The sequence below is a fragment of the Etheostoma cragini genome, chromosome 6 (assembly GCF_013103735.1).
Source record: "Etheostoma cragini isolate CJK2018 chromosome 6, CSU_Ecrag_1.0, whole genome shotgun sequence".
NCBI classification, from domain to species: domain Eukaryota; kingdom Metazoa; phylum Chordata; class Actinopteri; order Perciformes; family Percidae; genus Etheostoma; species Etheostoma cragini.
The window spans coordinates 13,989,915-14,014,350 of record NC_048412.1 but is presented as its reverse complement, the minus strand read 5'-3'; the positions used below and the strand labels follow the sequence as shown (position 1 = coordinate 14,014,350).

The following is a 24,436-nucleotide window of genomic DNA, read 5'->3' as shown; positions in this document are numbered from 1 at the left end:
CCAGATGCTAGCAGCAAGCACCTTTGGTTTGGTAGATGTGTATCTTTACCACAGAACAGCTCAACTATTATGAGAAGGGTGAATATGGGACATAGTGTCCAAGCACACTAATCTTGTTTCCTTTATAGTTTATAAAATTATTTTATTTTGTTCGTTTTCTGCAGTGTCTAGTAAATGGCAAAAATGAATCATCCACAATATGTTGATGTTGAGTTTGCCAGATTATTTGTTTAGCTACAGTATAACCAGTAATATACAGTGTAAAGCATTCGGAATTGGCTCCAATTTGGCAAACTAGAGTTTATAATAGTAATATGCAGTAATACATTTACTTTAGATACTTTCAGTATCTTTTGCAGAAAACTTTGTAATACAAGAAAAAAACAGTTTACAGGTACTGAACCAAATGTATTTAAACAATGAAAGAGGGAAGTGTTCAGGCATGATGGAACCTGTCAGACTATATTATTATAACGGCCATTACTAGGGTTAGGGAGCTTTTAGATATTCAGTTGTATCGTTTTCATCTACATTGTGTCATATGTCATGATATTGTATGAAAAATAATCAGTTAAATAAAAAAATATGTTTGATAAAAATATCAATTGCAAGTGAATTGTTGTGGAGTAGAAGTATAAAATAGCGTAAAGCTGAAGTGCCCAGATAATGTATGCAGTACTTGTGTAGATGTGCTTACTTAGGGAGGAAGTCGCCCTCTTCCTTCACCTGTGTTGCCGCTGATTAGCTGTTGGTTGCCATGTACTAGGCTACCATATACTGTATATAGATACTTATAGTCTAGTCAGTGTACTACCGTAATACTCATGGTAATACCGCTCCAGAACACTAGGCGTGCTGGCGTGCCCACGCGAATATCCTCTCCTTGTTCATTTGTTTTCCTCATTTTCAACTCCCCTTGTGTGAGCTATGTGTGTGAAGTGGTAGCTAGCAAATCGGCTAATTACTCTTTTTGGGGTTATTTTTCGTTCAAATGTCGCTTCTCATTTGCCTTGACTGAACAGCTAGCAAGACCCAGAGGGTAGCTAAAGCTTGTTGTCTAGCTTACTGTTCTGAAGCCACGCTGTTCCATCATCAGTTCCACCAACCAGGTGAGCTAGGTGCGTGGAAAGGTGCGTCGCAAATTTATTTCCATTGAAAAGTTTTTTTTAGGTAAGCTCGATAGAAAATAAAAGAAGAAAGCGCAGACCTAGAGGAACCACTACAGATGTAGTCGCTCGACAGGTAAGGCGAAACATTACCTGTTTTTAATATAATAAACATAAATTTGGGTCTTAAACTTTAATCCATACCTAAGTATGTTAATGCTCATTTAACACCTGCCTATTCTGCCTGTGCTTGGTTGCCCTTTCGGACTCGTCAGCAGTCATGTCCATTGAATACACCATCGATATCCAGCTAACAGAGCTGGGGTATTCGGACATCCTACAACCGCGCGAGACCTCGGTTACAGAGACGCCCTGTCGCTCCACATCACCTGAAGGCTCATTTGTACCCAGGCCCTCTCCCACTTCACTTTCAACCACACATGTTCACAGACGACTTGTCAGAGGCCAGCAGTCAGTTGATGATAAACGGACCTCACCACTGTCAGAGACATCTACTCTCCAGAATCCTCCACGGAGTCTACAAGATGAACAAGCTGTCGAAGGCCCAGCGGCTCTTGAGATGTCAGAGCCCAGGGTGACTGATCCAGACCTTCCACAGCCAATAACCGAACAGGAGGACAATGTAAAGAGAGATGTCGATGACGGAGATGCTGCACAAGAGGGTTCAACAGAGATGCAGCAGGTTGTTTGGGATGACTCCGATGACAGTGAGGTTTCAGAGGTATATGAGGAAGAAGAGGTGGATGAGGAAGATGATGACGATGATGAGCAGGAGGGACTAAAAAATGGTATGACTTATTCATTTCGACTGAGAATAATTTATTTCAAATTTAAGTGCTACCCCAGCTACCCATCAACAAACTATACCCTCACATACACATAATGGGACAGTTGCTTCTAGTGCATTGTAGTATACATTCATACACTTGCTCACGCCGTGCTCTCACACTTTAAAAAAGATCACAGTACTGGAAAACAGGCAAGATAATCATTCAGCATGATGAAGTTCCATTTCTGTAATTGGAAGTTTAGAATGGTGATGGCTGTGGAGAAAAAGCTGTCTCTGAACTTTTTTTATTCTCTACAGCAATCACTAAGCATTCAGTACGCACATAGTAGTGTATTTTTTTTTACAGTATGTCTAAAACAGCAACGTTTTTTAGCTTAATTGCCACAATTTATTGTCTAATGGGCTTTATTTTTCTCATGAAAAGATCAAAACCCAAAACTGAATCGATCCTAGTAAAGTATTGTCTTTGAGTCCAATGGCTCTCTTTGCCTAGAAACTACTAAAAACACTAGAAACCAAACTGTTGCAATGGGTGACATGTTCCTTCATTACAATGGATCTGGGAATTGTAGTTTACTGTGACACACACCGTCCGGCTGTCGGAAATACGAACTAGAGCACCAAATGCGCGTTAATCATTAATCATTAATCAATCAATTGAATAGCCCCCAACAAATGCATTGATCTTTAAGCAACCGTTTATACAAAATGACAGTGCCTAGCTGTTTAAGTAAATGTTAAGCTTTTTTTGAAAAAAATTAAATAGAAGTCTATTTTCGTGACCTGTTTTGAAAGATGTATCATGCAGCAGGATGGAATGGCCTTAGTTGGGGCTGAGTAAAACAGACAGGAGGAACATTTACAGATTGACACATTGTTGGTTTTGGTAGCCAGCCTTATCATTTATAAAACTATGGTGGCCCTGAGAGGCCACAACACGCAACATTAGGAAAACACACACAAATAGACCACAACACACAACAATAACAAAACACAACGGAAGGGTTTCCAGGGGACACTTTTAAGTGATGCACACGTGCCTCAATCATTGGCGTTTCAATTTGTGTTGTTCTTCAATTTTCACCATTTCGCTCATTACTAACTTCTGTTCTTAGAACATTGTAGGGGAGAAATTAACTGTTTAGATTTCGTCTTGCGAATATTGTTGTCGAATTGACAATTTGCTTCAAATTTGATGGACTTTAGAAGCTCCATAAAGAGATGCAATAGCCACGAGCTCGTCACTCGGACAGTCATGCTCGGAGACCCCGCTGTAAGCTGAAAGTCTCAGACCGGTTTTGCAATTAAGAGGCTTTCAATTTTCAGATTGTTTGTTTAAATATTCCATTACATCATAAGATCAACGAGAACCTGTGGTTAACCGTCTTTTCAGGGTTAAAATCCCCTTCTTTAGTCTACATAACACGCCATAGCATGTTTCCGCTTTGTTAAAATGGAAGAACACAAATTGAAACGGCAATGGTTGAGGCCCACGTGCATCACTTAAAAGTATCCTCTGGAAACCCGTCTGTTGTGGTTTATTTGCATGTGTTTTCTTATTGTTGAGTGTTGTGGTTTATTTGTGTGCGTTTCCTTAATGTTGGGTGTTGGGGGCTCTCAGGGCCACCGTATACAACCAATATAAAGTGGTACCAAATAAACACTCATATGAGTCTAATCACTTCTAATTGACATCTTCAATCTAACTTGTACCCGTTGGCACACTTTTGATTCCCTTCTTTTCCGCAGAGTCAAGTCAATCAGGCGACTACCGCTGCAGTGTCTGTGATCTCCAGCTGCTCTCCGACTTCAAGCTCCAGGACCACATGAATCTGCACACTGGAGCGCGGCCGTACTGCTGTGCTGAATGTGGAAAGCGTTTCTGCCAGATCTACAGCTATCGGGCCCACCTGCGCACGCACGCCCAGACTAAAGTGGATCGTCCCCTGTGTCGCGTATGTCTGATGGTCTTTGCGTCGAAGGAAGAGCTGAAACACCACCTTTTAATTAATCACTTTGAGAATGAGTTTTACGAGTGTGACCTGTGCAAACGTGTTTTCACTTGCCTGAAGGAGTGTCGACACCACGTGCAGCTACACAGGTGTAGGCTGGATGTCGTATGCAAGGTGTGTGGCCGCAATTTCTCCTCTCCAAAAGCTCTTGCGCGCCACCGGAGGAAGACGTGCCATCACGTTTTAAAATGCACAGACTGCACCAAGACCTTTACTAAGAAGAACGCGCTCCTGAAACACAGCTTCTCCCATCTGGGTTTGTTGCCTTACACCTGTATACGCTGCCGCTGCCACTTCCGCCTGGCAAGGCTGTACCGTCGACACAAGTGTGAACCCGATCGCATTCACTGCGTGGCGTGTCTGAGAGAGTTCCTCAGCCAGGAGGACTTCCAGCAGCACAAAAAGGACACCGGCTGCTGGGGCAACCAGGACCCTAAAGGGGACGAGATCAGATGTTTGGAGTGTGGAGAGAGATTTGACACTTCTGAAGAGCTGAAGAAACACGCCGGGGCTCACCAGAGGGTGCTGAAATGTGCTGAATGTGGAAAGGGTTTCCGGTCGGCCTTGCTCTTAATGTCCCACATGGGCGGGCACGCCGGCCAGTCGCCCTGCCTTTGTCAGAGCTGCGGACTGGGTTTTCCCCACCAGCAGAACTATGACAGCCACCTTAAGACCTGTGGACAAACACCTCAGCCTGCGGTGAGTGTGGGGGGGGGGGCATTATGATGATTACAAGGAATACCATTTTTGGCTGTCCATTAAATGCAAATTTCAGATTGTGATTTCAAGGAATATAGGAGAAAAGGGAGAGATGCACGGGCACAGATTTCCCAAAAAAATAGGTTATGTATCTTGTTATGAAAATATATTTCTACAAGTTAAAACACCACTGTGTCCTGGAATACACCTGTAGTATACACTTTGAATTGATATCCAACCTTCCATGCAGCCGTTGGTTTCAGTTAAGCATGACAAAAATCTAATTTGAATTATTCAAATTCATAAGAACATTTTATTTCAGAGACATAAAAAATGCTTGAGTTTGACGGTCCTTAACTGTGCATGCTGTCCAACTATTATTAACTATTTTCATCTAGTGTTGAAGGTGAGAGCAGAACCTTAAACACTCAGAATGTGGGAGTTGGTTCCTGGAGAGCAACATTTGTAGTAACCTTTTTATTTTTATTAGCGCCACGTGGTTTGTTACACAACCTTTTTAAGAAGTGGTAACCTAAAGCTATTTGTAATGGGCAGGCACTTTCAAAAATACCTGGTAGGTGATTGGATGAACCATCTGTCCATCACGGCGGTCACACTTACCTGAATCACGGCTGTAGCTTCCGGTTGCTCCTCGCTGGGCGCTGATTGGTGCTCTGAGCTGGTAGTTCAGACACAAACGCATTAGGTGGGAGCCTGACAAGATGGAGTTTTGTGTGAGATGCGCTCCCGAGAATCATGTGATCTTGTGATATTGCGAGGGAATCCAGGTGCCGTGCAAGGTAACATTTTTATATAGAAAATGACTAAATTTACAGTGTTGGCTAAATCAGTGTTTGCTTACCATTTGTCTTCTGGCTTTTTATTTTCTGGCACAACTGCTGTTAATAGAACTCTTACATTTTGGATGTTGGAGCTTCCTTAAAGCTATAGTACGTAGTTTCTGAAGCCCCTGTGAGGAATTCTAAGTAATGACAACAACACTGTGACGAAGGACGACCTCAAACACTGTCGGGGATTCCACATGACGCGAGCTTTCGGTGATCGCAAACACCCCCAGCCATCCTCCACACAGTTGCTAGTAGCATTTAACCCGTTAAATCAAAGAGGACACTGAGGATTAAAGAAAAATGATGTACTCTCCAGAAGAGGTGATAATCTTGTAGTTTTTATGTCCTGTTCGTCTCAAAAGCTGAACGCTGCTGTAGTCCTTCCTCAGCTGTGGTGTAAAAAGCATCACTACAGCTGCTGCTCGCTACACCAGTTTGTAAACATAGCCCTACTGAGAAATACAGTAACGGATGTTCATTAATATAAAAGAATTTGGCAATATAGTTTTCAGCCGCTGATTACAAAGGGACTACAAGCCAGTCCCTGTCATGGAAGTTTAACTGTGATTGACACCTACCTCAAGTAAGTTTTAGGTCTCTCCAGCGTGTTTGTACTGGCATGTCACACTCGTGTTTTGTATAATTCACTGAGTGACGGGGATGTTTTTGTTGCGTTTGTCATTTTAGAGTGCTCCTAAGAAACGCCAGACTTCCAGGAGCTCCTCATCGGAAGCAAAAAAGGTCGATTCAAAACCAGACTCACAGAATCCCACGAAGCCAGCCGCTAAACCTGCTGTGGTTCTAAACAGCCCTCCTGCACCTGTGAAGGATTCTCGTAGTTCAGGACTTGTGACAAGGCCTGTGTCGACTGGCTCTGGTACATCAGATGGATTATGGAAGTTAACCCTGGACAAACAGCCGCCTCCTGGTGTTAAACTTGTCGTGTTTCTTCCTGTCTGTGCAACTCAAACCAACGACCTGACACTCCCGTCTGCGAGCTCTCCGACACTACTAGTTCCAGCCGTACCGGGCCAGCTTCAAGAGATTCCTGTTCCTGTTTCAAATGAACACCTGGGAGTGAACACCGCTCTCGGAGCACCACTAAATGGCCCCCTGAATTTGGTAACTGGGATCAAAAAGGACCCAGAATGGGAGGCGCCTCTGGATTTGTCTATGAAGTGTATCTCATCTAGGTCTGCTCTGAGGAACATTCCTGCTCTTCCTATTAAAAGTGAGCCAGGAGAAGATGAACTCTCAGCAGAGGCTAATGGCACTGAAAGACAAGAATTTAAAACCAGCTATAGTAAAGCGATGGTTAAAACCGATCCAGGAGAGGCCGATGCATATACTGAAGCAAAGCAGTTTAAAATGGATCCCATGAATCTGTCCAGTTCCTACACTACATCCTCTGGACTTATAGTAGACGTTAAGAAAGAGCGTCAGTCTCCTGGTCCTGATTCACGTCCGTGGTCATCCAGATCGCTCCAGCTGACAGAGAAAGAAATTAAGATGGAGGTTGATGTTTCACGCCCTGCAGAGAAATAAACGTAAACATTTCTTTAGTGAGGGCGAAATAAATGAAAGAGAATAAAACCGCCTACACCTACTGCTGTACCTGTAGCCACGCTAACATGGAGGCGTTTCTAAAGCCAGAACGATATACTATTCAATGTATACATTTCTGTTACTCAGTAGTAATATATGTAGGATTTTAGTTTCTTCTGTAGTTCAAACAAAACATTCCGAGTTCTTCCTGCTTATAGCATGTCTTTTATTTAGATTTTGGGTGAAGCTTGTGGCTCGGGCCACCTCAGGAGAAGGGCAGTGTAACAGTCATGAAGCCTATGCAATATTTCCAGGATTTCCTAGAGCATTAAACAGTGTTCCTGATTTCTACCTTCCTCTACTTATTATCGTGTAGGGAATTTGAATCCTTAGGTTTTTTGAATGTATATTACGTTGAATAAAACACTGGCTTTCTTAGCATTCAGCTGAAAACTTGAAGATATGTGTATTTTTTATGGAAAAAACACTTGACCTTTAGTACTATTTTAAATGAGTTAAGTATACTACTGATCAATAATATAACATTCTGTCACCTCGGGATATACATTTGCTGAATCTTTACAGTCTGCAGGTATCTTTTGATGTTTTTGTAAAGGCAAATAAACGATTGCCCGATATTTTGTTCATACTTTTATATTCTTATTACAAAAGATTGCCTTGTGTGTCTCTCCTTAAAAAGGAAAACTCAATCACAGCTATACATCCAAAGAGTCAGGTAAGTATTTTACTGAATACATGCACTGAAAAATTTGATGCATTTCTTTTGCAATTTTAGCCATTTCTGTGAGACATAATATGCTGTCGAGAAGCAATATGTCTTTCAAATCTAAAAATAAACTATCTTACTTTGCAGACTAAATGTAATTAATTGCCAAATACAGTTTTCATAACTGCTAGTTCTCTAACTTTAAACCATCCATACCGGATCCCAAAATGGAGCCTATTCAGTGTGCGGCCCACTGAGTGTGCGCAGTAGTGTTACCCCGCTGACCCAAAGACTCTACACGGTGGTGACGTCACACGTTACAATGTTGTTGTTTTTTTCGGCTCAATGAAAGTTAGATGTTAAAACGCAGCGCCGTATCCAGCTCTACTATATCCATCATCGAAACCCTTTCATTATACTTGTTTATCTTATCTGGCTGTAATACTTAAAATGTATTTTGTATTGTTAGATTTAGAACAATTGGCTGGCCTCCATTATTTAAATAATTGTAGCCTACTTTACTTTTTTAGTATTTGTTTTTATGTTTATTTTGATGTCTCGTCTCATATGTTTTTCAAGTCAACATTATGTTTTTAAAGTGTAGAAAATAAAAATTCAACGGGTCACATGATTAAAGATCCCGGAAATACAATGTTCGGTGACGCAATGCTTTTACGGTTTTAACGGAAGTAGGCTACAGTAGAGCAATAATAATACAGTAATAAAGAACGTGCATTTGTTGCTGCCATCATTGTTTCTGAACCCAAGAGTCGTTGGTTTAAAGCTAAGCCGTCGAACTTCATGGACAAAGACAAGTGTGGCGACAATGTGAGTAGGCGACCCCGTTGTTTAAATCTAATAAAGTATTTTTTTTTATTACAAGACGAACAAGTGTTTTTAGCTAAAGTAATGAAGCGTGTAACTCATTGTCAACGAATTGTTGAGTATCCTAACCTGGACTTTTGGTTATCCATACACCAAATGTATTCAGACCTTGCAACTATGCCCTGTACTTCCTGCAGCGTGCCCAGTGCTCCTGGATGGAGATGCATCAGTTCATTGGTGACCTTATCACATCTGGAAACGCCTTAAAGGATCAGCCAGATGTGCTGAACGGGGCATGGGGCGTAGCTGGTGGTGGTGAGGCTCTGCGGTTCAAAGGGGCTTCACTTGAACCTCGACCTGCCCGGGACAAGACTGAGGCAGAGGCAGGCCGACGGGTGCAGCCCGGGGCTTCACACAGGAAGGGAGAGGCTAGAGACAGGAGAGAAGGTAAGAGCTCAAAATAAGGAGGTTTCAGTCATTTTATTGCATTAATTTCATTGTAATTCCTATTTATTCTCTGTCTAGATGTGCATAATGCCTGCACCTGCCCTGGCTGCCCTTACTCCACTTCTTCAAATTCCTTCGAGACTTTAAAACCCAGACAGCCTTTGTCCTTGCCCCCACGTTTGGATGCAGTATGCCACCCCAGAGACCTTAGCAGTACTGCTCCATTAGGTCTCAGCGTGTGCTTACCGGACACCACTGAACCAAGCAGCACCACATCTGAGCTGGAGAACAGGGGGTCCAGCCGACCACAGAGGGAGGACACAGACAGAGGGACTCAGAAACCAGACCAGACTCCCACTCCCAGAGCGTCCTCTGGCTCTTTGTCCCACCTCTCCATGTTTCCCTGCCTGTGTTGCCATCGCAGCCTACAAGCCTGCACCCAGCTACTGAGCCACCAGGAAGGCCCAGACTCCCCGTTTTCTCACACCCATCATTTTCATCACCACCGCTGTCCCATAGCGTCTTGTTTGTCCTGCCCTCAGCTTGCCCGCTCTCACGCTCCACAGCTCTCTGGACCTTTTCCCTGCATGCCTTGCCAGCGCTCCTTTCCTACCTGTACCCAGGTCTGCCACCACCAGCACGGACAAACACCCCCTCAGCAACAAGAGGAAAGCAGTAGGGCATCTACTACCATGCTGTCGCTCCATCCCTGTATGCACTGCTCGGCCTCTTTTTCCAGACCGTCCCAGTTGCTGCAGCATCAGCGCTCTGAGCACGCTCACAAACCATCCGGCTTCCTCTGCACAGAGTGCGGCAGGGCATTCAACTCGCACAGCAATCTCCGCATCCACCTCAATGTGCACAGTGGTGCCCGGCCCTACTCGTGCTCTGACTGCGGGAAGAGATTTAGCCAATCGGGGGCTCTGAAGATCCACAGGCGGATTCACACAGGTGAAAGGCCATATTCATGTGGATTTTGCGGCAGGGGGTTCCCCCACCTGGCAGGGGTCCGGGCCCATCAGAGGACTCACACAGGAGAGAAGCCCTACTGCTGTAGTCAGTGTGGCAAATGTTTCACCCAGTCAGGAGCTCTTAAGATCCATATGCACATCCACACAGGGGAGAGGCCCTTCATCTGCAGGTTCTGTGAGAAGGGCTTTTCCAACCGCTCCGGGATCCGCTTCCACTACCGGACAGTCCACGGGATCGCCCCTGATCATGGAGAAGCTGGAGCTGGGGACGTATATCGGGGACCAGCAGGCCGTGGTTATTCACCTGGGCGTCCCAGGACTTATCCTCCAGCCAGCGTTGGGCTAAACACACCCAACAATACAGAGAGTGATTTGCACACAGCTCCAAATTCCAGAGAGGGTTCTGTGTCGATCACTGCTCATCTCAAATCTCAGTCAGAGGGAGCAAGCCCAGGCAGCAACAGAGAGGGGCTTCTGTATGCATGCGAAGACTGTGGCCTGCGTTTTAAGGACGCTCCGTCCCGGAACAGACATCAGACTCTGATGCACTACTCCTATGAGGGAAGAGAGGAGGAGGGGGGGCAGGGCAAAGAGTCGGGGACCAACAAGGGGGCTCGCGATAACAACGCAGTTTGAATTCATGTTGTTCATTAACAACATCAAAACAGCGGAGTAAATTGTGTTTAAAAACCAGTGTTGAAATAATGTGTGTGATATATTCTGTAGTTAGGTATTGGTCTTTTCTATTTGACATAGCACTCAACTTTTTGAGCCATTATATTATGTAGACTTAAATGACAATGACAAATTGGTAAGAAGAGATAGTGTGTGTTATAATCATTAACTTAATCATCGCAGTTTTCACAACCGTTTATTTTTTATTTTTGATTTGATAGAAGTTTATACTTAGGATTGATTGACATTTTTCTATTAATGTTCTATTAATGAGGGATCTTACTACAGGTTTCTTGCTTCTGCAATCACACACCGGGCCAACTCCTAAAGTTTTTTAACACATTCCTTTTATTGTGCCTTATTCAGCAGTGAGCGAATTCATCGCTAAATGTGACACCACAAAGCTTGTGAAAGCATTTCTAGAAATGAAATTACATATTTGAGGGTCTTTTGGTAACATTTTTAGACACAGTTGAGAACCACCACTCTCACCTGACCCTCGTTATATAAATATACAATTTCTGTCTTCTTTTCCTTTAAGTATGAAAAACAGCAGTCATATTAGTTTGTTTTTGTTAAGTTCTTTAGTGATTTAATTTTAACTTGTATTTTCCATACAACAATACAAAAATCCATTGGACTTCCCAAGGTATAAGTGAAAGTATGGAATACAGAGTTAGGTAGATTTCAGTTGTTGTACGGTAGCTGAAGCCTATAACAAATAACAAGGCCACGTACTGGAATCATTTTAATGTTTAAGGTTTTGTGTCCTGTTCGAGGACACGCGGTATGTTCAATGACCGGGACTTTTGTCAGTGTAGATGAAAGTCCTCTATCCTAGTCACGGCGCAACCTCGCCTGTTGTGCCTTTCTGTGGAATATTACACTTCAAGCATTTTTAAAAAAATGCGTTAACTATGGATGGATGACAATTATCTGAAGAGTGACAACCAGCATACAAATAATCACACAATCCAACACTGTTTAAAGCTCAAGAGAGCCACCTAGTGGTTACACATAGCTATAGCAACAATCTCCACCCCTTACAGTGTACCATTTATAAATGTTTTTTTAAACAAAACATGTTGAATATACAACATACATTGTGGATACAATGTTTTGTGAGGATAAGTAACATATTCAATCCACTTTTTTGCATTAATCTGTTAAATACAATGAAGCATACATTGCTGTATGTGTTTTCTGAAAGTGCAGCTTGTGATTAAACAGTTCATCTGAGACACGACTGAACCTGCATTCCCTCTGTGCATCACAGGATACTTCCGCTGTACAACTACATACTTTCTGGAAGGCGATATTTGTGTCCATATGGCTCTCGGATTATGAGTTGTATATGCCCTCGTATATGCCCCGTAATCCAAAGTGACTTCTCAACTTTGGGTGCGTCACTCACTGGAAGTTCAGTTCTGTCAGCATTAGTACTCTAGTATGGACAACACTGTCCAGCTTCGTGTCCACTTGAAACCCCCCACCCACAAGTGGTCCTCTGGTCACACACACATTTTAGCTCAGGAGTCCATTTTTCTTTCCCTGTGTCTGAGCTTGCTGTGTTCACAAAGGCTCCTCATATGTGTGCTTCTGTAGTAATGAGTCAGATGACTTGGGCTCAGCATAGACCACACTGACCGGCCGGGGGCCATTGACATGCAGCGCGGGAGTGCAGTAGCCATTGGAAAGCATCCTGTGTGCGGGACAGTCATAAGGAGTGTGGCCGGACGTTGTCCTGGTACCACCGGTGGCTGCTGGGACAGGGGGTCCGTGTGTGTTGCTGTGACTGATCCCTGTCAAAGTCGGTAGGTTGGACTCCGAGGGCAGCTCACTGAAAGGGGTGGCGTACTCAGGTTCTGGAGGAAGAGGCTCGGCATATTCTGGCAGGTTGCCAGGAGTGTCATAATGGTTGAAGGTGAAGGGGGTGGTGTAGCCCTCAACTGAGGATGGTCTGAATGTTGACCCGACCTTCTGTCCAATAGTTGCAACAGCAGGCTCTGCATAGTCTGAAAGGGAAAAAAAAACATTATTTGATTGTATTTCTATTCATCTGAGATGCAACAAACATTGGCACTTTCACTGATACCCATGCCAATCAAACACCTGATCAGTTTCAGCATGGCCAGTGGTACTGTCATTTCTGTAGGCGCTGTCAGCTCTGAGCAGCTGCTAGACAACCAGTGGAGACTTCAGGAAGTTACTTGTCCCAAGCATGAAATAGTCTGGTTACATAACCCGGGTGGTGAATGGTGGCTTTTGTAATTCCGGTTCTTGGGATTGAACAAACAAGAAATACTTAGTTAATGTGAGGGCTTCGGAGGTGCTGGTCGGTTTAGATGTTGTTACCGTTGAATACAGCCATGCTAGCTGTTTCCCCTTGTTTCCTGTCTTTGTGCTAGGCTAAGCTACTAACTGCAGCCATGTACGTAACTGTCTCCAAGAAAGCAAATGTTAGCCTCAATCACGCAATCAGCTTGGTCCTTGTTATCATTTACTGTATCTAGTAGTGGTCACTATTTTTAACTCTTGGTTGCAATCAAGTTTTTGATCATGCAAGTACAACTTGTAATTTCCCCACTGGGGACCAAGAAACAGTATAAATGATTTAAAAAAGGGTAAATTATTATTATAAATTATTATTTACAAAAAAGTATTAAACTTGTCAACATTTATTGTAGACAAGGCCCTCTTGCTAAAATACCTAATTCTTAGTGCGTTTCCCCTCATGTAACTCTCAAATTAAACAGGATTTCAGTATAATCTTTAAAAGAATTTACTTAATTTAAAGTACTTTTAAAAATACCTTTCTATTCTAAACTCAAGGTTCACTTATTAAGCTATTCTTAAGCCTCGGAATAGTTATGTAAGTGAACCTGGGGCTTGAAAATTGTTCAAAGTACAGGTCCGTCTAAGGTGAAGAATGAACCTATAATGCACATTTTAAACAGGCATGCCAGAAAAGAATATCCCCTTTGAGTTCTATATCTTTAAGCCTGTTACAAGTGCATAAGATAGGGTTGGGATCAGCCAATATGGAAAGGAAACATCAGGCATTTTATTACCTTTAAAACATATTGGTGCATCCCCACTAATACTCCTCTATACTATGGTATACAACATGTTATTAAATGGATCGCATAGCAGCATCCTTTCACTAGTGGGAAACACTCTTTTAGGATCAAATGCTTATTTGCAACTTCACTTTATGAGAAATGTTTCTGTTCTAATTAAAAGCAGACTCATATTATGCCAATGTTGAGTCTCTGCATTAGATGCTTGGGCACCAACAATGTCTCCTTTAACCACAGGGACGGGGGCTGACAGCGCTGCCCTCGGATCCGACCAGACCCTACTCTCCCCAAGCAGAAGAGGCTGTGGTGTGGGAGGCCTAGACCTTACACAAGAGCCCACAAGGAGCCTCAGCTATTTTAATTAGACAGGCTTTAGTGAGGGCTAAGATTGTCTTAGATTTGACCTGCTGCCCTGTTTATCACTGGACCAGGGAAGGGCCCCCTTGCTGGGGGAGGGGGTGGGACAAGTGAAAACAAGAACTGGTGGTGGTGGTGGGGCTGAGCGCTCTTTATCCAGCTCCAATTAAAGGGTCTCTTTCAGAGAGGCTCCGTGGACCAAAGAAAGGAATGTTTATACTGTGTCTGGGCAATGGGCTGAGCCCGGGGAAAGAATGGACAGCCCGGGGAGAGAGCTGTTTGCCTGTCAGGCCTGGCGTGAGCCCTCAAACCGACCACTGCTTAGAGCAGGAAAGATGGAGGAGGGAAGGCAGAGCTTACAACTTCAGATCACCAGTAAACTCTGAATAGGCAATAAAAAAGACAAGCAAAAAGACAGGCGCTGATAACGACAGTGGTAATACCAAGGAACAGCAGTGTTTTCTGTTGAAGAAAACATGTTTCCATGAATTCTCACCATTAAGAGGAGGGCTAGGTAGAGCATCATGGACATTTCTCTCCAGAGGGTAAGAGATAAGCTCCGATTGTGGGCAGGAGAGACTCTTTGCCTGGTAACTCGGACTACCTGCTTGAATCACAAACATCACTGAGTCAGAGGCTTTTTTAACAGAAGATCAAAAAATAGTGGGCAATGTTTAAAGAGCACTTGACTTACTTGTGGTTAAGGAGTACTTCATTTGTGAATCTTTTTTCCTATATGGAGAAGGAGAATGATGTACACACTGGATTAGTCAATTAGTCAGTTGACAAAAAAAATCTAAATAACTAATTAGTTGGTTCAGTCATTTTTTAGGCACAACTACTTTAAAAATGACGATTAATTTCAAAAATAAAAATGAACCAATAATAAAAACAATCATCAACCTCAGTTTCTCTTCCAGTCACCAAAAGTACTTAGGCAAGAATAAAACAAAAGCTTTTAATGTACAGCGACAGTACTCCATGTGTTATAAGTCCATTCAAATCAGCGTGCAAACTGTACTTGAAAATAAATAAATTCTTAAAAGCTCAACAATATTAAAATACAGTACCTTCTCTTCCACCAGACTCCAGCCAACAAACAACTGCCGCACATAATCAGCCCCAGCACCACTCCCACTGCCACCATTACTGGCTGACTGGAGCCTGCAGGAACATACGTGTCTGAGTGAGTAAACCGTTGTATGAGGGCGAGGCAGGAATGCAGTTTATTGCAATGTACACACCGTTAAGTGTGAATATGTTACAATGTTTTTACTGGTCTGAAATGTATTCTTCCTAAAATTGACTGGCATTAATTCCCATTGTACACACATGAAATGACAAAGCTATGCAAGTACATACTCAGTCTTGTCTCCACTAACACTGGGCCCTCTGTGGGGGAAGGTGGAGTGGGGCTGGGCCGTGGTGTGTCCATGTTAACATTGATGGATGGAGATTCTGTTGGACCAGTAGGACAGGGCATCATAATATCAGGAGTACAGACATGAACACACTGCTAGACAGATCATGTAAACAGAGATACGTTGATTCTTGATAAGTGGTAGTAGTAGTAGTAGTAGTAGTAGTAGTAGTAGTAGTAGTAGTAGGAGGAGTAGTAGTAGTGAGATCACCCACCAGCAGCTGAGCGGGACCTTGGTGTTACCTTGGCAACAGGACAGCCCAGGATTTGCACCTGAGCTAAAGCTCGGCCATGCCAGTTGAGTGGCTGTAGCCGGACGAACCGAGCCACCACTGGAGGGAATAAGCTGTTGAGAACCCTGAGGTGGCCATCAGTATAGGCCTGAAACACCTGGGAACCATGACAACCAAGTTACAGAGGGACACCAGGACACCTTGTACAGACTACGTCTATACAATAGACTATGTCTATACAAGGTGAAATCACAAATATTTAACACAATCTCACTGACTCTCGGTAAGATGTTGCAATTATTCAATTCAAACAGTTAAACAGTGAAGTGAAAACACTTTGAACTTTGAAATTTCCTTTAAAGTGCTCATACTATGCTAACGTTCAGGTTCATAATTGTATTTTGAGGTTATATCAGAATAGGTTTACACGGTTTCATTTAAAAAAACAACAACATATTTTTGTTGTACTGCTGCAGCTCCTCTTTTCACCCTGTGTGTTGAGCTCTCTGTTTTAGCTACAGACTTCTATCACACTTCTGTTTCATCTTTGTTGGGAGTCGCACGTGCGCAGTAGCTGGGTAAGGACTACTAGCCAGTCAGAAGCAGAGTATGACGGCATACCACCCTAGTAGTTAGGCGAGCATTATAACGTGTTACAAAGTGATGCACGTTCATCACGGAAGTAAAGGCTGGACTACAATAGAGCTGTTTGGAGCAGTTTGTGAACAGTGTTTTCTCTGGAAGATGGTAAGTCCCTTTGGGTACACTTTGGGCTTTTTCACTTTGTAAACTTATAATGTGCACAAAAAGGACATATAACACATTAAAGGAAAGGGGAAAAGCCAAAAAGCAAAATATGAGCACTTTAATACTTTTCCTGTTTACTTGTAAAATGCAACATGTAAAATTATCGTGTTTCTCGATTACTCTTGTTTCTGTGATCTTAAGGAGCCAAAATCGTAATCACAATTACAAATTTGATTAATTGCACTTAGATTAGTTTACACTCAGTTGCCACATGAGTTTAGCCTCAATGAGTACCAGCCAGTGAACATCAGTGAGCATGGTGCAATGCGTACCTTTTTCTCTTTGCTGAGAGCACCTTTGTAAAGCTTCCAAGCTTTTCTGTCCTTGCTGAAAAAAAGACTGTAGGATTCTATGTAGTACTCGTTTGATACTGTTGTTATTATTCCTGAAAAAACAGAGTGCAACATTTTTCTTTAGTTCACCATATGTAACACACTGTGGACGATAAGATACAAAAAAAAACAATTTTACACAAAGTCTGATGACAATTGTCAATAATACCCACAAAAAGACCAAATGTGTTGGGACTTTTTTGACTTTTTGACTTCCCTACCCGGTCTGTGGCCCAAGCTCATTGGTTTCAACTGAAGATCTAAATCTTCCTTTTTTTCAGTTTCATTTTTTTTGAAAAGGTTTAATATTTTTTTTCTTTAAATGAACTGCAGTAAAATAGTACATTTGTTGCAGACTATTTTCAGTGGTGAATTAATATACTTTGGTGAGTATTTCTGGCAGGACGGCGTAGGTACGACTGACTAAAAATGAATTACTGCGGCCACGTTCATCTTAATTAGGGAACAGGTCAACTAGTGCGTGAGTGGGACTTGTTGACATGTTTCTTGAAAACATTTTGGAGGTCAATGGCACCGAGGAATAACCTACTGTAGATCAGACTTTGGATGCACACAAAAATACTATTCAGTGGCATAAATTCACTGGTTGTTTGGCTATTTTATTTTTGCATATTTGTTGACAATGGTATCATTAGAGTTATCCTTCAAACAGCTTTATTATAGTATATTAAAATGTTTTTAAATAAGCATATTTTATACACAAATTCTGATTTGAAAATGTTTACCTGTGATAGTGCTTCGATCACTTAGCCCCAGCTCCACCCACGGGTTTGGATCATTAGCGTCTGCTGCCCAGGGTAGGAACTGATGGCTAGAATCCATATTTCTGGAGGACCAGAACATTGTGTACTCCTGACTGTTTTCATCCCGGAAAGATGAAGCATTTAAACCAGAAACACTCAGGATGTTGTTGCATTCTGTTTGGGGAATGCAGAGTGTTTTATATACTGCAACATTAGACACTTAGACACTTTCCTACAAAACATGTATACCGGTACTTTACTTTTTTTGCCATTTAAAAAAATGTGTTATAACATAGTGAAGGGAATAGAAGTTTAAGGATGTCCGGAAGGGGGTCAAAGAAATGTCGCGAGCAACGGACAGCAAGTATGTAAATAAGGTCTTACTTTTAGTAAAAGGGTTGAAACAGGCAAAAACAATGGGTGTACTCTGATCACAACACTTAGTAATAAATGTCCTGTAGTGCTCATACCTTGACTGAAGAGCAGCTTCTTTTCTGATAATGATCCCCTGTCAAAATAGGAGAGTTAAAAAGTGCGGTGTACCTACATTTATATATATACACACATCAAATATAATCTCATTTTGAACTTTATGACATAGGGGCCCAATCCCAAAGTCCGGACTCACAGACTTTTGTGCGCGTTCTCGCCAAATTCAGAAGGGCTTAGGGTTGTCCCAATGTTGAATTTGCAAAGGCGTGGGTCTGAGTCATCAATGCAGACTTCACCAAAGGGATTTACCCACAGTTCAAAGCGTTGTGACATTTACAGCGGAGACCATAGGGAAATCCGGAAATTACAAAGGTAAACAACAGCACAACACACGCCAATGGAACGGACCTGTTGTCCATCTTGTAAAACACACGCCAATGGACAGACCTGTTGTCCATCTTGTAAAACACACGCCAATGGACAGACCTGTTGTCCATCTTGTAAAACACACGCCAATGGACAGACCTGTTGTCCATCTTGTAAAACAAGTGTTTGGAAAAATTTGGAATCAAGCAGCCGTCTCCTGTGCCTAGGTTGTGTGGAAAGCAACAAACTCAAAATGAAAATACCCAAACCGGCAAGTGTCAGCAACATCTTTGTTATTTAACGTCGCCAAAGTAACATGTGATCTCGTGCAGTGCTGTCCTAATCCCATTTATACCTATCTGAGCCCATGTGACCTCACACACTCGCTCATTTAGCACCTGGGATCAATTAAGTCTGTAAGCCTTCAGTCCTTAGTCCTCAGGGCTCACTTTGGGATTGGGCCAGTGTGATCGCTTATTATGAATTTTATAACTCCAGACACACATTTTTGAAAGGATTCCATTGGCAAAGGTGGATTCATAGAGTGTAAGACTTCTCCCACGGTTCACAGTGACACGGCCTCCCAGACTATCAGATGCAGCTCCTGCATGGACCGCAGACTTGCACAGGACTGAGGTCTGTAGCAGAGGGGGACACATGGAGCCCTTTCAAACATGAAGGCAATGAATCACTTGTGCTTTTAATTTTAAAATAAGACAGCTTGAAATGACATGTGGATTACTTACATCTCTGTAACCATGTTCAGAGTTTCCCCAAACGTCCCCTGTGATATCCTTACATCCAGCAGGGCAGTACACACTGAGAAACAGCATGAGAAACACTCACTCTTCAACTGAAACAGAATCTATAATGGGAAATGTGGAGGTCAACCACTTACCTCAAAAGCTGCAAGCTAGAGTGAGATCCTCGTTGTAAACAAGAAATGAGACCTGCAACAGCAAAACAGACAGAGATGTAATTAAATCAACACTCTTGAGGACTAGTTCAAACCTTCCTAAATATGTATTGGTGGACTAAAATAGTATGGTGTGGGACCCAGTAACTCAGGCTTACATAATTATCAACCACACACAAACAGATTCTGTGCTATATTAGGGGATGAGCGCTCACCCCTGTTGATGTGAGTAAGCCCTTTGTTACTGTCAAAGTTCACAAGTACGGTGGATGGGCCTCGTGTGATCACAATTAACAGACAGTGGCTTGTATGTCTGAACGCGGGCTTAGCTCCAGACACTGACGGATTTCATAAACAACTCCAGTAAAAAACAGGAAACTATGATACATACTGTACAGTATGTATTACTTCATCCAGACAAAAGGAAATTATCTCTAAATATAGAGTCCACATGGTTATTTAAATGATACACAGGAAGAACTTGTCTCCTTTCTATTTGAATCGATACAATACCGAAACGTTCAAACATTTTGTTGTACATGTTACAATCTGCTGTTACATTGGTAGAGAGAGTTAAAATACTTGGACTTTATAACCCCAAGATCAACAACCTCTCGGTTGCAACAAACACACAATGGTAGTGGGCTTGCATTAGTTAACACGCTGATGAAGAGGAGGGGGAGGGAAAAAGAAATCCAGCCACTAAAAGCGACAGACTGAAGCCTGAGGACCTCACTCCACTGAGCCTAAGAGAAGGAGTCTGAGCAAAGACGCCAGAGCAAAGATAGCGATGGTAGTTGAATGCCAATAAGAAGTGACTCACAGCGCGCACACACACACACACACACACACACACACACACACACACACTTTAACACACAATGCACAAGTACAAAAATTCACACAGACATTGGTGTTAAAACCCGTGTTAACTTGTAAATGAGCAAATTATATATCAGGCATTTGTAAAGCTGAGCTTTGTGCTCTACATGCATAACTACGGCAGTAATAACGGCACAACAGTGTTACCATAGACGTTAGAGGTAATAAACAACTTTCGTATACTGAATAATCAACAACTTACAAAGGTCTTACCTGGATACTGGTCTGTGGCATAGGACAGTAGAAACCCTCGCCCAGAGCGGTGTGGGCCTGACCTAAAGCTTATTGTCACTTCATTGCTTTTAAATGTCACATTGTTCAGTGATGCATCAAGCTTCCCGCACACTGGACCTGTGGACCCGCAGACCATTTGTAAAAGCACATTAACACAAATACTATGTTGTTCCCAATACCATAATGTATACAGACGCCCACCCAAACAGCATATCACATGCTCGAATAGTGACAGAGTGTCAGTCCCTTCGTCAACAAATAAAGATGATTGAAGTCAGTCCACTAGTTTGGTTCCCATAACGCCAACTGTATAGTAAACAGCAAAGCCATGTACACTGCATGTAAAAACACCTCCCCAGCAGAGAAAATGCCATGAAAATCGGGAGCCAGGTTCTGAGGATTCCAATAATAAACCCAAATGGCAGCCTAACAAAACTATTTCTATCTCCCAAATCTCTCATCCTTCATTTTGGTGTCTTGTCTAATTTGTATGCCCTCAAGACACGACTTGATACACCTGGTCGGAGAACGTACTTGTGTCTGTTACGAAACTGGGTTCGCCTCTTTTGTCAATGTGCCAAAGGAATGGCATGCCCTGTGTGTATTCCACAATCATGGCTGAGAGAACGTCAGTAATGACATGGAACATAAAAAACCATCCATCAGCAGTGAACAAGCTTACCCAGACTGGGTATCCCGTTCTTGTCTGTGATCACAAGAGAACCATTCCTGCAGCCTGGGCTGCTCTCAATGTCAAAATCCCCAAAGAGCAGTCGCAGCGTTCGGCCCTCTGGCACTCGAAGCCTCCACTTACACCAGGTGTTACTGGGGTAGGTGCCTGGATAGTTCGGAGAGGCCAATGTGCCAGACTCAGTGCCCAGCAGTGTATGTCCACAGCCATTACCTGAAATAAGAGTACAATAAGGAGGCTGGGATGGGAAAATCCAACATTAGAACATGTTTAGGGACAGTTTCATTCCAAAATTAGATGCCAACCACTTGCTAACGGATAGTGTTTTTACATTTTTTTATGTTTTATGTTAAACGTTTCAGTTTAATTTCATTTTAAGTTTTTAAGTAGCAAAAGAATAAAGGTTATTAGTTTTTTAAGTTAAATCGTTAATGTAACTTACTTGTTATAGTGTACGAGTGCTGCTTGTTTCTATTTATTTATTACGGATTAATCTTATTTTCTCAATCAATCATTTGGTTATTTAAAATGTCCTTATAGCACAATTTTTTAATCATATATTGACGCTGCTTGTTTTGTCCGACCAACAATTCAAAACCCAAAGTAGTTCAGTTGAATGTTAAAGAAGACTAAAGAAACCAGCAAATATTCACATTTCTCAAGCTGAAAGTAGTGAATTATTACCATTTTATCTCATTCTTATTAGCATAACTTAACAACAATTAACCGATTACCAAAAAGTTTAGCCTGTTAATCCTCTGTTAATCAACTTATTCCTGATCAACAAGAAATATTTATTTCTCACACAGTTGGTCATCAAAGCATTTTATAAATAGAAGTTTCACTTCCAAAGCGTCTGTACCAAGCAAAGAGCTATAAGCTAAGTGCCCCAAGCTTAAAAAAAGCTAAAATCACATAACCGCAGACAGCTTTGCCATTTATTCTCAGACTAAAGACACAGAATATTAAGCGCTTTGTTCATGCACCCTTTTGGAACCGATGAGTAATAAGTCTGTTCTGAACATGCAGAGCAGACCAGGGCATGTTTATACTCTTCTGATCATAACACAACTGTCTGTCATGAGACAAATTATGTTAGGATTTGGCGCTATATAAATAAAATAGAATTGACTTTAAGAGAAAAGGCCAGAAAATTGAAAACGTCTGTACTTTTTATTTATTTATGCATTACTTTCCTTATGAACACTGTTTTTCTTGAATGTTGATTCATTACATCCTCTGACCTGCGGTTGCCGTGACTAACATTTGAACAGGAACGGCAAATATTTAGATCCTCTTACATCCCCGTGGGTCACAGAAAAGAAATTACTCAATTCCTACAGTGGTCATACAGAGATAAGTGGTGTGGGGGCGGCAGGCAGGCTCAAAACCTAACCCAAAAATGTCAAGTAATGATGTGTTCCAAGAATGGTCAAAACTTGAAAAAGGCACCAGGGTCCATGTAAGCCTACGCATCATCCCTGTCCTTGTCTTCCTTATAAGGCTCCTGGAGATTTGTTGAGGGGAAACAGGAGGATAACCTTCCATTCATCCTGTGTCACACACATCCTGCATCACACCAACCGTTCCCCTATTTCCCAACAGCTCTTCAGCTTCTGATACCATAAACCTTTGGATGTTATTGCCCCTCCTCAAGTCCCCAAAGGATTCCCTGGAAATGCCACAGTGACATACTGTAACCGTGGGCAACAGAGCACGGATCTGTCACCTTCCGGTGGGAGGCCACAGAGGTTGCAATGCTGGGGGAAGTTCTGGGTGGCGGGTAATCTCTCCCCGCTCACTGAACCTTTTCACCTACAGTCTGTTTCTAGTTTCATACAGAGAGGATATGTGTTTGGCCTGGTCTGACCAGTTTAGAAAATGTTGGAGGTGAATTGCAGAAGTCAACCTGGGTGGCAGGATAGCAGAAACTCAATCAAAAGCAACATGTTGTTTTTCCACTTGAGGCTTTGTTGACAGGTCTTTACAGGTCCACACTAGCAGACAGGATGTTCACCTAAGCTACCTGTCACTATATTGCCTTAACCTGTCTTGTGTGTCAATCACAACGTTACACTGCCATGGCTAAAAGGTTTCCCCCATTCTCTGGCCCCACCACAGCTCTTTGCAAATACTTGAGAAAGCAAAAGGTGATTGAGAATAACTAATTGACCCTGGACTTAATCAGCTTCCGATGTGAGGAAACCCAAAGCTACAGAGACAGACAAATATCAACAGTAAGATTTGTGGTATGGCTGAATGTTTTGGTCTACGGGGCAGGTAACTGCTTTTCTATTTGTTTCTGTGCATGCATGATCACTGTGATTTATAGTGCATATGGACGTGTCTGCTGCTGAAAAAAAAAGAAAGAAAAAAAACCTGTGGGAAAGGTAAGCTGCTGGGATCAGTAGGTAAACATGCACTAGGGAAGAGTATGTAAAGAATGCTACCATGACCTCACATGGCCGACCTTTGAGCCTACTTCAATTTTAAATGCAGAATTTTGCCACTAACCTAAGCACATTGTTTGTATAGGGACTAATGTAAGTTTCTTGGTATCGTACCGTAACAGTAGAATTGACAGCAGAACATAGTAAAACCGTTAGGACTTGTGCATTACACAATACAAGCCTATGTAATGGTGACAGTTAGCGTAATAGCAGCTGATGTATATTTGAGTAAATGACAGTAGCACGTTTGTATGGCAATGCCTAGCTTAGATAGGATGCATAGGTTGTGGCTTTTAAACTATGCCACTATAACGTTAACGTTAACATTAACATTAAGTTCCAATAAACTAGCAATTAATTTGTGATTAGCTATTCATAACCAGAAGTAGTAACAGTAACAACGTTATCATTAGTAACGACAGCTAACAATTGATGTTTGAAATAGTCTCGCGTCACAATTCTTTATCTTGTCAAAAGCTGTTAACAAAAGAGGTTTCTCTTACCCTCCTGACCGTGAACACCTACGGAACAGACGCTTAAAGTGATCCAGAAAACGTTAATAAGAGACTTTACAGCATTCCGGATGTTTTCACACTTTCCGAGCATGATTTCCAGAGCTCCAGAAAAAGTAAGGTGCAAGCCCCGATGGCTCGAGTTTCTGGCCTCAGTAAAAAGTTAAAGTAAAGCTAAGACAAGGTACTGGATGTTTACTATTGGCCACGAGACGAAAACTCGACCTCTCATTGGTTTTCCGTGAGTGTCAATCAAACAATCCCAAGCATTCCATTCCCAAATAAGGTCAGGCT

General features: G+C 42.3%; 3 protein-coding genes across 6 annotated transcripts; 2 read left to right on the top strand and 1 right to left on the bottom strand.

The window, feature by feature from the left end:
• Positions 1-898: 898 nt before the first annotated feature.
• Positions 899-7,851, top strand: wu:fe05a04 (myoneurin). The gene is made up of 4 exons (XM_034875386.1): positions 899-1,241; positions 1,377-1,915; positions 3,667-4,628; positions 6,164-7,851. Exons 2-4 carry the CDS (start codon positions 1,387-1,389, stop codon positions 7,019-7,021), a joined length of 2,349 nt encoding a protein of 782 aa, XP_034731277.1. The 5' UTR covers positions 899-1,241; positions 1,377-1,386; the 3' UTR covers positions 7,022-7,851.
• Positions 7,852-8,547: 696 nt separating this feature from the next.
• On the top strand, positions 8,548-10,921 carry si:ch211-79k12.2 (uncharacterized protein LOC568844 homolog). Its single transcript, XM_034875405.1, has 3 exons — positions 8,548-8,576; positions 8,771-9,020; positions 9,099-10,921. The coding sequence occupies exons 1-3, from the start codon at positions 8,550-8,552 to the stop codon at positions 10,625-10,627; spliced, it is 1,806 nt and encodes a 601-aa protein (XP_034731296.1). The 5' UTR covers positions 8,548-8,549; the 3' UTR covers positions 10,628-10,921.
• An 894-nt stretch (positions 10,922-11,815) lies between these two features.
• On the bottom strand, positions 11,816-24,380 carry si:dkey-34d22.1 (discoidin, CUB and LCCL domain-containing protein 1). 4 transcript variants are annotated; one of them, XM_034875391.1, is made up of 15 exons: positions 24,134-24,380; positions 21,172-21,393; positions 20,469-20,606; positions 19,356-19,407; positions 19,204-19,276; positions 18,962-19,095; positions 18,130-18,167; positions 17,642-17,833; positions 16,836-16,948; positions 15,739-15,913; positions 15,466-15,561; positions 15,174-15,285; positions 14,798-14,835; positions 14,600-14,710; positions 11,816-12,681 (listed from the first exon to the last, which is right to left on the bottom strand). In XM_034875391.1, the coding sequence occupies exons 1-15, from the start codon at positions 24,234-24,236 to the stop codon at positions 12,239-12,241; spliced, it is 2,040 nt and encodes a 679-aa protein (XP_034731282.1). In that variant the 5' UTR covers positions 24,237-24,380; the 3' UTR covers positions 11,816-12,238. The 4 variants fall into 4 exon arrangements, with proteins under 4 accessions (XP_034731282.1, XP_034731284.1, XP_034731285.1 ...); XM_034875393.1 differs by having other exon boundaries at positions 14,600-14,707; positions 24,134-24,378; XM_034875394.1 differs by having other exon boundaries at positions 12,239-12,681; positions 15,174-15,267; positions 24,134-24,379.
• Between the last annotated feature and the right edge of the window lie 56 nt (positions 24,381-24,436).